The sequence below is a fragment of the Leptinotarsa decemlineata genome, unplaced genomic scaffold (genome assembly GCF_025532065.1).
Source record: "Leptinotarsa decemlineata unplaced genomic scaffold, Ldec_3_MD MMD2_tig00026347_RagTag_RagTag, whole genome shotgun sequence".
Taxonomy (NCBI): domain Eukaryota; kingdom Metazoa; phylum Arthropoda; class Insecta; order Coleoptera; family Chrysomelidae; genus Leptinotarsa; species Leptinotarsa decemlineata.
In genome coordinates this window covers 1,078,529-1,091,566 of record NW_027412698.1, presented here as the reverse complement: position 1 = coordinate 1,091,566, position 13,038 = coordinate 1,078,529, and the positions used below count along the sequence as shown (strand labels likewise).

General features: G+C 33.0%; 1 protein-coding gene across 1 annotated transcript; it reads right to left on the bottom strand.

The window, feature by feature from the left end:
- Window positions 1–4,569: 4,569 nt before the first annotated feature.
- On the bottom strand, window positions 4,570–5,391 carry LOC141486164 (uncharacterized). Its single transcript, XM_074183882.1, has 3 exons — window positions 5,055–5,391; window positions 4,833–4,904; window positions 4,570–4,701 (listed from the first exon to the last, which is right to left on the bottom strand). Exons 1-3 carry the CDS (start codon window positions 5,202–5,204, stop codon window positions 4,570–4,572), a joined length of 354 nt encoding a protein of 117 aa, XP_074039983.1. The 5' UTR covers window positions 5,205–5,391.
- Between the last annotated feature and the right edge of the window lie 7,647 nt (window positions 5,392–13,038).

Below are 13,038 nucleotides of genomic sequence, written 5' to 3'. Positions count from 1 at the left end.
ATTATCGATGACACATCAAAATCATATGCATTAGTTAATAAATTCATAAATCCATTCCATCCGAGACATTTGTTATTATTTTTGAACTTTAAATACGTCCAAAAAATATTTAATTGTCCATTTGTAGTAAATTTCTTGATATCCGGTTCAATTTCAGATAACTTAACTACCATCTTTGAAAATCCTAAACCTGTAGAAGCTGGATATATTTGCAGAGGGATATTTTCGTGTTTGATAAATGCAGATTCTAGTGGTAGTGTCTTCAGACGCTTGATAGGTCGTCGAGGTTGTATACCATCACTTGGAGTAACTATTTCAATGCTTCCCATATAATGGAACGTTCCCTTACCATCAATAATAGAGCATCAGCATTATCATGCACAAATTGAACGAAAGTGCCAGGTTTTATTTCTGGTGGAGCTGTAAAAGTTGCTGAAGCTTCGTATAACGTAGCCTCTCTGTACGTAGCACAGAAGCCTAAAGAATGACATATATTTATTACTTTTTTAGAGCCAAATTTCCTATGAAGCATCACAACCAAAGTAATATGAAGTGGCGATAAAAAAGATCTTGGTCGTACAGCTGATATGATTGCATGCGCTATCGATTTACATTTCTTCTCATATCTCGGAATTGTTTCTGCATTATTTTTCTTTTAATAGTATTTCAGATAGTAAAAAATTGAAGATTTTGGAATAGATTCACCATTATCTTGAAGCATTTTGTCACTTGGTGTATAATTTTCATTATCGTACACTTGGGCTCTTATATCTCTCCGAATAATTTCGCTCGCCGCTTTCAGAATATAAAATTCTTCTTCTTTACTATTATATTTTTGATTGTACCAATTTTCTGTTAATACATCATGATTAATTTTTTTAAAACATATGATGGTATTGGACCCGAATTCAGTTGAAATGATAATATCATTGTGAAAGCGTCTATTAGTCGTTTTTTATTAGTTTTTTCATCCGGGATATGCTCTGGAGTGATGACGTTTTTCAACTCTTGCACGGTATTGTCAATCATCATTCTCTTCTATGCACTTGTATATTTGCTCCATTGCTGCATCTACCATCGAAATTCTCGGATTAATTTTCTTTTCAACATTACTGAAGTCAATTGAATTTTTCAGCAAATTATAACAATCCGAATGATATTTTGCTGCAAGTGTCTGTAAGTCGGTTATACCAGAAACCCTTTTATGGATATTTCGATAATAATCAGTTTTCTGGACGGTGATGGATTCATTTAAAGTTGGAGTGTTGATGTATGAAATCTGCCTACGCCGAGCTTTATTTAATTTTGCTTCTTTTGTTTTATCAGCTTCTTGTCTGTAAAGAAAACAGTTTTTTTCCCAATTGAAGTTATTGAAATTCATGCTACTTCGAAGTTTTTTTTTTCGGAGGCGATAATGAGAGATTTTCACGGACCTTATTTTTAGACATTCCAATATACTTTTTATTAATATATTTTTGTTGACAACTTGAATGAGCATAAACAATTTCAGTTTGTAGGTGAGGTAACAATCTTGTCTTGTCGTTCGGTTGAAGCAGCTTGTAAAGAGGTTTACTCCTCTACTAATTTTTATCATTTCACCTAAATTTGAATTTGTTTCGGAAGATGAACCCAGGTGTATACATATTATGCAGCTATTTTCATCAGCCATGCTGCTAGCCGTTGGTTTATCCATTGTTCGAAATCTAATAAAAAACAATTAATAATTAATTAATTGCATTTGATTCATCATTATCATATTTTTTTATTATTGAAACAGATTTTTAATTTTCGATTTATTTATTATTTAATTAATTCAATAATGAACTGTAGTTTTCAATCTAATCACTTACCAAATTAAGCAATACAAAATAATTTGTAATAGTTCAATATAAAAACGTCGTCTTCAATACACCATCCAGTACAAAAATATACAAGAATTTTTCACTTAAAAACCAAATTTTCACTGTTATAGAAGCACAATATTCACAGAACACGTGTTACTCGCAACTAAACTAGCCGAGAAATTCTATTGTACATAGCAGCTCTCGCTCCGCTCTCCCCTCCACGTTTTTCTACCTGTTCGAGATCCCTACTGCTATTTTTATACACAGGTATCTTTGAAAAATGTTTCTATATGTCTACTCAGGTAAGATTTACGGCCGATTTCATAAAGAAACATAAAGGTTACTTCAACTTTAAATGATACTTCAATAAATATTTTTGATTTCATAACCAAGTTAAAGTGTCCTTCAAGCCAAAAACGTCCTTCAAAGTTAAAGTGTCGATTTCTCTACTTCAACTCGCTAAAGTGTCATTTAACTACAACATAACCTCAATTTTAATAATTGTTATTTGTTGTGCTACTCGCTACGTTTGCTAGTTTTGTGTTCGTTTAGGCATAATAATCATAAAAATATGAATAATTTTGAAACGTCTAGCTCAAGTTCATCTGATGAAGAATTTATTTATACTAGAAGACCAAAAGTGTATAGGAAAAGAACAGACTGCTTCGAAAAATATGATGAGCTTGACTTTTACCAACGTTTTCGCTTAAAAAAACAAACTGTTTTGTATCTACTAGATGAAATAAAAGAGCAAATTCAATTACCTACTAAAATTTTTATTAATAACAGAATTATAAAAAAAATTATTTATTTTTTAGAGGTGGGTGCATTACACCATTACAACAATTATTGTTGACTTTAAGATTCTACGCATCAGGAAATATGCAAATAATCGTATCAGAATTTATGGGAGTGTCTAGAAGTTCAGCTAGCAGGATTATCAAAAAGGTGTCTATTGCTATTGCCTCACTAGCCCGACAACACATTCGCATGTATGAAAATAAAAGAGAATTGGAAGAAGCAGTTGAAAATGAAATAGTTTCATTTCCCAAGACCATTGGAGCAATTGATTGCACATTAGTTAAAATTGATTCTCCCGGTGGAAATGATGCAGAAATATTCAGATGTAGAAAATCTTATTTTGCATTAAATGTTCAGACAGTAAGCGATGCTAAATTGAAAATAAGAGATATTGTTGTGAGATGGCCGGGATCGGTGCATGACCAAACAATTTTTAATAATAGCAGTTTAAAGCAAACATTTGAAAATGGTGTATTTGGTCAGTATATGCTAATTGGTGACAGTGGATATTCTCTAAAGCCATATCTTATGACTAAGTTACAACAAACTAGAACACCTGCTGAAAATTTATACAATGAGTCTATAATAAGGACTCGAAATGTAGTAGAGCGTCAATACGGTTTATGGAAAAGACGATTTCCCGTTTTGAGGTTTGGCATGAGACTAAAACTAGAAACCACAATGGCAGTAATAGTCGCAACTGCAGTTCTTCATAACATTGCCATTGATATGAATGATAACTTCACTGAAGAAGATGAAATAGAGGAAGACGATGAGGATGTATTACCTCCCATGGAAAATAATCCAAATATAGCAGAAAATATAAGGAATTTGATAATTAATGAACATTTTGCTAGATTGTAAATACTAATAATAATTAAAAATCAGTTTTATGAAACATTTAATTTATTTAATTGTTTTTCTTTTAATTTGATTTCTAAATCCAATAAAGTCATTTTTTTTAAATGTTCTTCTTCTCTCTCCCTTCTCCTTGATCTCTCCTTCTCCTCTGCTTCTACCGTTTTTTCAAGAAGCTCCTTTTCCTTTTTATAATAATCTTCTTTTGCATTATATAACGGGTTTATTTTGGTTGGGTGTAGTTTTCCGTTGGCTTTTCTTTTAAATTATTAGGTGCATAACTACTCCAATCGATTTTTTTCTTAATATACGTTTGCTGGGAACAGACAAGAGTTATATAATAAAAATTACAACTGTACCACACACAATTCAAAACTCACTTTTTTACTAGACATGCTTCCTGAAGCTGTCACTGATCTAGGAGGTGATATCTGGTTCTCCTCCAAAACAATTTCTTCAGTAAATTCAGGCACTATCTAAAAGCAAATGTACTATTACATTTTTTGAGGTTCTAACTTAAATATTAGCTTTAATCAGCATAACAAATTAAAAGGTTTGGGAAAAAAAGTTTTTGGCTTTCTACCATCTTGATACAAAAAAAATGTAGGTATCTTCTAAAGAAAGTAAGGAAGTAATCAATTTGAAAATAAGTAACTCTATACATAGATGTGTAGATCATGCAAAGAAACAATTTTCAGACACATACTGGAAGGTAGCCCTCCTGAAACAGCTACTTCCATATGAACATTGAATTACACGACAGAAAAAAATTCTTTCGAAACAAATACTTTTTATATGAATACTGAATTATACAGAAGATACTTTGTAATGTAATTCAATGTTTATATGAAAATAGCTGTTTCAGGAGGACTTCCTTCCTTTTTGTATCTGAAAGTTGTTTCTTTGCATGATGTACACATCCATGTATATAGTTACTTATTTTCGAATTGATTACTTCCTTCCTTTCTTTGGAAGATTCCCACATAATTTTTGTATCAAGAAGGAGTAGTAGAAAGCCAAAAAATTTCTTTCCCAAAAATTAATCACTCCTAAAAATATAAACCCTTCAATTCAAAATAAAAGGTCTTTCCGAACTAAGGATTAGTAGTGAAAAAAATCTATAACTTACTGATTGCGTAGAAATCTCTGACATTTCATCTTTGGCTTCTCCTGCTGCAATTATTGTCATTTCTGAATCCTGTAATAACATATTCAGAATAATTAATATTATACAAGTATATTCCCAAGAGAAAAAATAACAAATTTATCTTGACAACTATTAACAGGTTACTAATATATTATCATTTAAAAAACGGTATATTTACTTACAACAAATTGTTGAGGATATTCTTTTAGAAGTTCTTCCTTTAAAACTGAAGATGATGCATCCATTCCAAGATCCTATAATATCACATACAATTAATATTTAATTTTATTGCCCTAACCAATACAGATAAAATCATGAAAGAAATAATGTTTCTAACCATTAACCAAATTTTAGTTTGGTAACTGTTGAAACAAAATGATTTGGTTATAAAAAAATGTAATTACATTTATGAAATCGCTATCCAAGCTGTTATTCAAACCCACCACCGTTTTCATATTTATTATATTTAGGGTTGCTTCTGTGACAGGATCTAAATCAATTTTTATTGCGGGACCACCCCCTGTTTCCGTCATATATGATTTTTGTTTCGCCATATCCTTTCTAGCTTTTGTTTTCAGATTATCAGGTTTTGCTTTAATCTGAGATATACTTCTCACTTGTATATTTCTGGAGTTGAAGCTGGAAAGTACTTTGCGCCATGCCTCTTCCTAAAATCATATTTAAATTTATTTATATTGAGGTATCTAACTACATAAATATATATAGTTTTAATTTATTATTTCAAGCTTACACCCTTCATCCTTGATGAAGTAAAATTAGGGTTATGATTACATTAACATGTATTCTACAATAAATAAAATACACACAAAAAATTGCTTGTACTTGTAATACATACTTTTTCTGCATTAGTTACTTTATTAGTAGTTTTGCATTCTAAAATATGCTTGAATTTTTCAATTTCTTGTATTAAATTCATTTCTTCCTCCCGAGAAAAATTTGACGAGCGAACTTTCTTATCATTATTCAACATTTCCATTTCTGTCCAAATAAATCGTCCTCACAAATACAAATAACAAAAACATCAAACACCACAACTCTTAACCTTACTTATTCAAACACTGAACTTAAATACTCGCCAAATATGACAAATCTTGTCAAAATCCATGAATTCCAGGTTAACCAACATCTTAAAAATTACTTAAAAGATACTTTATGGAAAGGGCACTTTAATATTAATTATGAAACCAAATGACGGCAACAGCTACTTTAAAGGGGACTTTAGTGTAAAGTCTCCTTTCGGTAAAGTGGACTTTAGATATTGATTATGAAATCGGCCGTTAACATATAAATAAAAAAAATTACTGTTTAAAGTGAAAATATATGGTTAAACATTAATTTTTTATAATAATTTTATAATAATCTGTTCGAGATCCCTACTGCTATTTTTATACACAGGTATCTTTGAAAAAGGTTTCTATATGTCTACTCAGGTAAGATTTAACATATAAATAAAAAAAATTACTGTTTAAAGTGAAAATATATGGTCAAACATTAATTTTTTATAATAATTTGTTTAAACAATGAAAAAATGGAGTGCACAAAAAATTTTGGGTAAACATTGCAATTTATAGTTTAAAAAACAATATCCCACATCGATCATATTAATTCATTCACTATAACTCTGATCCGAGGTGAAAACCCCCAGGCGATCCACTACTAGGTTTTTAATATGAACCATGGGTGCATAATATGGGCTTGAGCAGTAAATAATCACAGTTAATAATATTTTATATTATTATTATCATTCTTTTATAGGAATAGATTACCGTCGTAAATCAGTCTCGATCAACAAAAAATAGAATAGTACTTATATCCATACTAATATTATGGTACTTAAATAAAATTATAAAGTTACGGTAAAAATAAATTATAACAAAGCTAATCACTGCAAAATTCACATAAGAAGTGGACACTATCGACACCAGCACATTCTTCATGTGCCCATTGCTCACAAGAAGAACATTGTACCCACTGTTCTCCTTGAGTATCATCGGAGAAGAGACTGTCACAATATAAACATGTTGTTGACTTCGATCGGGGCTTTCATCTGTAAGATCGTTGACTGAATAGTTACTGTCTTCGGACGTAGATGATGCTCTATTAACCTTGTTTGGTATTTTTATTTGCTTAGTCTTTTTTAATTGCTTTCTGTTGCTTTTTGGCCTTTTCTTTGGTGCAGACTTCTGCTTATGACCTACAACACTCCCCTTCTTTTCTCTTGCTTCTGCCTTCTTTTCATTAAGCTCTAATTTCTTCGTAACATTTCTTTTTTTCTTTGATTCTGCTTCACTTTTAGTCTTTATTGACGTCTCTAAACAAAGTTTATATGGCGACGATGTCAAAATTGTAAATTTGGTTCCCTTTCTTCCCCTGTTATTAGCTTTTTTTCTTAACTGTGGTACTGGAAACAATTGTTTAGGAGACAAATAAGCAATGGATGTAGAAGGACCAGGGTTTACGTCTATGTTAATTTCAGTGGATGGAAGAACTGAAGCTGCTACTTCAATTTCGGGAGATTCTTGTTCTGAAGGCAGTAGGGGAGAGTGGGGTCAATTGTTACAATTTTGACAACGTACGATTTTGCTCGCAAATTAAATATTATATTTTGATCAAACGAAGTTCTTCTAAAATAAGCATTCTTTATTAAGGTTAAAATATGTATTTAACTGAAATCAAACACTTTTTGAATTTAACATGTCTATTATGTATTTGTGTCAAATGTTACAATTGTACCCATAAGGGGGTCAGTTGTAACAGCTTTAGGGACAATTGTAACGCAATAGATAATGTAAATAGGAAATACAAAAAAAAACAAGATATATTCAGGTAAAACAGTGGGTTAAATGTATGTAAAAAAGTAACTTAACTTGGTGATATTTAGATAACAATACAACTAAACTAACAACTAATCTTTACAATTTGAACAATAAAAATACAAATCATCTACATTGTCTGCACACTCTTCATGACACCATGATTTACAATCTATGCATTTAATCCAAACTTCTCCGTTATTGTCATGACTGTATGGTTTCAGACAGTAGAGACAAAACGCGTCATCTTCGTCCTCGGATGAAGTTTCTATTTGCCTTTTGTTTGCTTTTTCTTTGTTTCCTTTTCCGGATAAGTTTCTCTTTACTTAACGTGCCCTAGATTCATTTCTTTTAGCCAATTCTTCTTCTAGAGCTTGTTTTTCTGGCGTTTCTGTTAAAATAGCTGATTTGCGTTTTATTCTACCTTTAATGATTTTTTTGGTTAAATTAGCTTAAGGATATGGTCGAATTTCCAACAATATATCCTTGGATGTATTAAGCACCTGAATTTCTTTTGAAATGGAAGCTAGGGGTTCATCATCGACTTCTGGCATATCAAGAGCCAGACTAGCCCTCGAAGTGGACGCTTCCACGTGCGCGTCAAGGTTCGGTTTATCAAGGATCTGATTGTCACATGCTTGGGAAATGGCCAATTCTATATTACACAGTTCAGATTTTGAAATGTTTTTTGTGAGAACCATATCAGCTGTTGAAGTTGAAGCTACTGCTTCCATTTCTTAGGTTGAAACGTTACTATTTAGGCCAGGCGTTGACTTGCAATTTTCGATTGCGCAACTGGACGGTTGCGATTGCATCAAACCTCGCACACTATACGCAACTTAACTGATTAGAAATCGAGACTGCGCACACATGCAACTAAACCGTTTAGTTTCAAAATGAACTTCGATGAGGTGGCAGTGTAAAATGTTTTGGTGCCTAAACATATATGTTGTCTTATTAGAAATATAAACTAAACATACAAATTATTTTCATATATATATATATATATATATATATATCTATATATATATATATATATATATATATATATATATATATATATATATATATATCTATATATATATATATATATATATATATATATATATATATATATATATATATATATGTTATCGGCCAAACCCGATTTTAGGCCAAACTAGTTTTAACTAGGCTAAACTAGTTTACCCTATATGCGATCGAATAAACCGGTACAGACTAGGCGAAACGGGTCTGTCCTAAGGATGATAGGAGAAACTAGTTAAACCTAGGAGGAACTGGTTGGGCCTAATATGAATAAGAACACTTCAGGATAAACTAGTTTGGCCTAGGATGAACTGGTTGGGCCTTACATGAATAGGTACACTTCAGGATAAACTAGTTTGGCCTATTCTATTCTATGCTGCTAACAGGGAATAATAAAATACCAGAAATACGAGTAATAAAATCAAGATGTATTTATTAATTAGATCAAAATCAAATTCACTTATTTTTGCATGGTGTACTCTGATGGCATTTAGAATTGCAGAGCACCATTTTTTTCTTGCATTTGCACCTGTTTGTCAAACATTTTTTTACGCAGCTGCACCTTACGAAACCTTGCCCTGAACCAACTGAATGTTTAGTGGCTGCAGTCCTCAGAGATATTTCAGTATCTTGGTCAACATCACCTACGTTTAAAAATTTCTGAATGCAAAAATCGAATTCAGTTCTGAAAGAAAAAAACAAATCAAAACTAATATTTTTCAATCACCAGAAAATATGGTAATGTCGACATTGAAGTATAAGGCACTACTCAGAGATTTGGATACTGAGAGACCTGGATACTCCGATACTGGGAGACTCAAGTTGCCTGTCATCCTCACACAGTAAGACAGTGGCGAATGGAAATAAATAGCTAAACATATAAGGAGTTGGACAAAACCTATTAGATGTGCAAGGAAATTGTAATTTTAATTATAAAATGAATTTATGCCTACATTTTTTATTTTTTTTTTCAGTTATTTGGCAACTGGACATAGTTTCCGAAGTCTATACTTTGAGTTTCTTATTGGAGAGACAACACTGAAAACAAATGTAAAAGATACTTGTGAAAAACTATGGATGTGCCTGAAGAGAAAGTGTGTGCCACAACATACTGAAGAAACATGGCGTAGAATTGCTGATAAGTTTGCAACCACTACGCCACTACCAAATTGTCTAGGCGCTGTAGATGGCAAGCACATAAGAGTAAAAAAGTCCAATATATCCGATTCCGAGTTCATAAATTACAAACACTTCTTTTCCATTGTGCTTATGGCTGTTGTAGATGCCAATTATTGCTTTATTTCAGTTGATATTGGATCTTTTGGTAGTGCTAGCGATTCACATGTGTTCCAGAAGTGCAACTTTGGTCAAAAACTTAGTGCAGGCCAACTAAATATTCCGCCAAATCAGAGACTGCCAAATGATGACAACGGACCGTCAATGCCCTTTGTTTTTGTCGCTGATGGAGCCTTTTCTTTAACATAGCACGTCCAACGACCATTTGGAAGGAAGAACTTGACTATGGAAAAACGAATATATAACTATCGCCTGACTAGAGCACGCAGAATGGTTGAATGTGTGTTTGGTATAATAGCTAACAAATGGCGAATACTACACAGGGCACTGGATATGGAGCTTTCTTTTTGCGATTCTATTGTTAAGACTTGCTGCATTCTCCATAACTTTGTCCGTGAACGAGATAGCGTGAGATTTGAAGATACACTATACGAATGCACTTTAATGGACATGAATGCCACAAATATGCGTGGGGCACATATTGGAGCCACGACAAGAGCAGATTTTGCAGACTATTTTCTTGGCAGTATGACAAAATATAGATAATATGCCACCATTTTCAATTATGTCCCAAAATAATAAAAAATTTATATACATACCTGCCTTGGATTTATCAACAGAACTTAGGATTTCCCAAGAAGGTACCATTGTTGCACATACTTCATGCCACATACGGGTAATGATTTGACGATCCGAGTGTTCTGAAAGATGGGTATTATATATTGCAGGTCTCTTTTGAATTTCTTGAATAAACCTCTCGGTCCAGTCGCCATCATATTCGTTTTCTACTAAAAATATATCTTTGTTAGAACTTGATCACGTGTATGTACAGGATATCTCACAAAGATACACCACTACATTACCTTAGCAACTGTGTCGGTTAAAAAGTTAAATAAAAACTTTTTTTGGTTCATTCTATACTTTTAAATTATTATAGTTTCTCAGGTAATATATAGATTATAGATATATAGTGGTGTATCTCATGTGGGACAACCTGTACTTTGTGCGCGTGGTCTACAATAATATTATTGTACAGTCATCTCTCACTAAATACGCGCAGATACTGACAGTTTTCACATTATTACCTCGAAATAGAAAAACATGGTGTTTTTGATTAATCTTATCTTCTATTCAAAAGTGCGACTTTTTCAAATCATACAAGAAACATGTTTGGAAAACCTTTATTATTTCAACTTTCAAAATTTAACGATATTCGTATATTGAATGCTGTGACACTAGTCGTTATTTGCGTATTGATTGAAAGGGACCTATACTTAACTATACATTATTATATTACTAGTTACTAAAATACTGTGTTTCATTCAATTGAAATGAAATTTACTCCTAAAGCTGAAATAATTGGCTTACCTCGCTGCTCTTGGGCGGCCATTTTTGTGCGTTCACCTCCTGAGTTGCGACTGTTCAATAGAGAGTTGCGACGACAAGTGAGCGGAGCCGCATTGAATTCAATGTGACACAGCGCAGTCGCGCAATCATTCGATTTGAGCACAAACTACACAGTTGCAGTAACTTTCAATTGCAAATCAGCGCGCTTTCGTTTAACCTTGTGGTAGTCACTCATGCAACCAATCAGTTGTGCAATCGAAAATTGCAAGTCAGCGCCTGGCCTTAGAGGCCGATCAGTTACTGAACAAGGAGCAAATTCGGATTCGTCAAAAACATTTTTGTTGAATGGATATATACCATATACTCTAAATCCGCTTTAAATATTGTTAGGTTTTGTGGCTAATGGCAGTGATTTTGCTACAATTCCTGGCAGATCGTATATGGTCATCGTTTGTCTAGGATGATTTTTCAACCAAGCATCCATAGCAGTATTTAGGTAACTCTTAAATGGCCCATAAACGCTTCTATCTAATGGCTGAAGTTTATGGAAAGTATGCGGGGGGAAAGATAATAACACTATCCCGTTTTTCCTGCAATAGTCGATCGTCGGTAGGTAAATATGAGAGTCGTGGTTATCTAAAACTAGTAAAACTTTATTATCTTTAGAAGGTTTGGAAAACTTTAAAAAATGTTTAATGAAGTATAAAAATGTTTCATTATCCATCCAACCACTACTATTCGCTGCTGCAATAGAACCTGGTGGGGCGCTATTTAAAAAAAAAGATTTATACTTCTTTCTTGGGAAAATGAAAAGTGGTCCTCAGAGTCGATCTGAGACAGCACCACAGGAAGATCTGTCAACATCACCTCCTCCAAATCCGATAATCCAAGCAGTGAGTGATTGGACAATGCAGGATTTGGCAGCGGCTCCTCCAAGTCCGGATTCCATGTCTCCAACAGCCCTTCCAAACTCTGAGACGTCGGCACCGCCTCGGTGGAGAGGTCCAGCACTGCTTCCGCCTCCTGGTCAGGGTTGAAGTCACGGAAAAGAGACGTGACGTTAGGAGCCGTCGTCGAAGTCATAGCTGGCTGGATCACAACGTCCGGATGGACAACCACCCTCCTGCGCATGGCTTTCTATAGCTGGATTTCAGTTAGCCGGGTTCCAGCCATTAACCCCTTCCTGCGCATGGCCCCTTTATATATATATATATATATATATATATATATATATATATATATATATATATATATATATATATATATATATATATATATATATATATATATTTGAATTGAAAAATTTCCACTGGACAAGTGATAACAATTGTTGCGGGAAGCAGGTTGGCTCGACTGGGCACTGGAGGTAAGTTCACTCGAAGGATTACCCAAATATCTGCACACCACCACAAAAAATATTTTTGTAATGGTTGTTTATTGTACTTTAGTGATGAGCGGGCTTTATTGCGACACCAGTTAAATGATTGTAATCACATTTCAACAACAACACCGAACACTAATTTAAGAATTGACAAATTTCGTAAATGTGTACCGAAAAATATTTTGAAATTTGAAAATTTCGAAAAACAATTGAAAGTTTCATTCGTTGTGTATGCTGATTCAGAATCAGGATACATGATTTTGAATCAGCATAAAACTTATCTTCATGAACCATATGCTTTCTCATATTATATCATAAAGTGCTCTTTTGATGATTCAATCTCCAAATTTGTATTATATAGAGGTGATGATGCAGCTATCGTTTTTTTTTCATCTTATAGATATACCTTATACATTTTTTTTGTAGTATGAGTATCCTAGAGATACCAACAGAGTTTCCCCAGAATATTATTCCATATTTTATTCTAGATTGAATATAAGCATG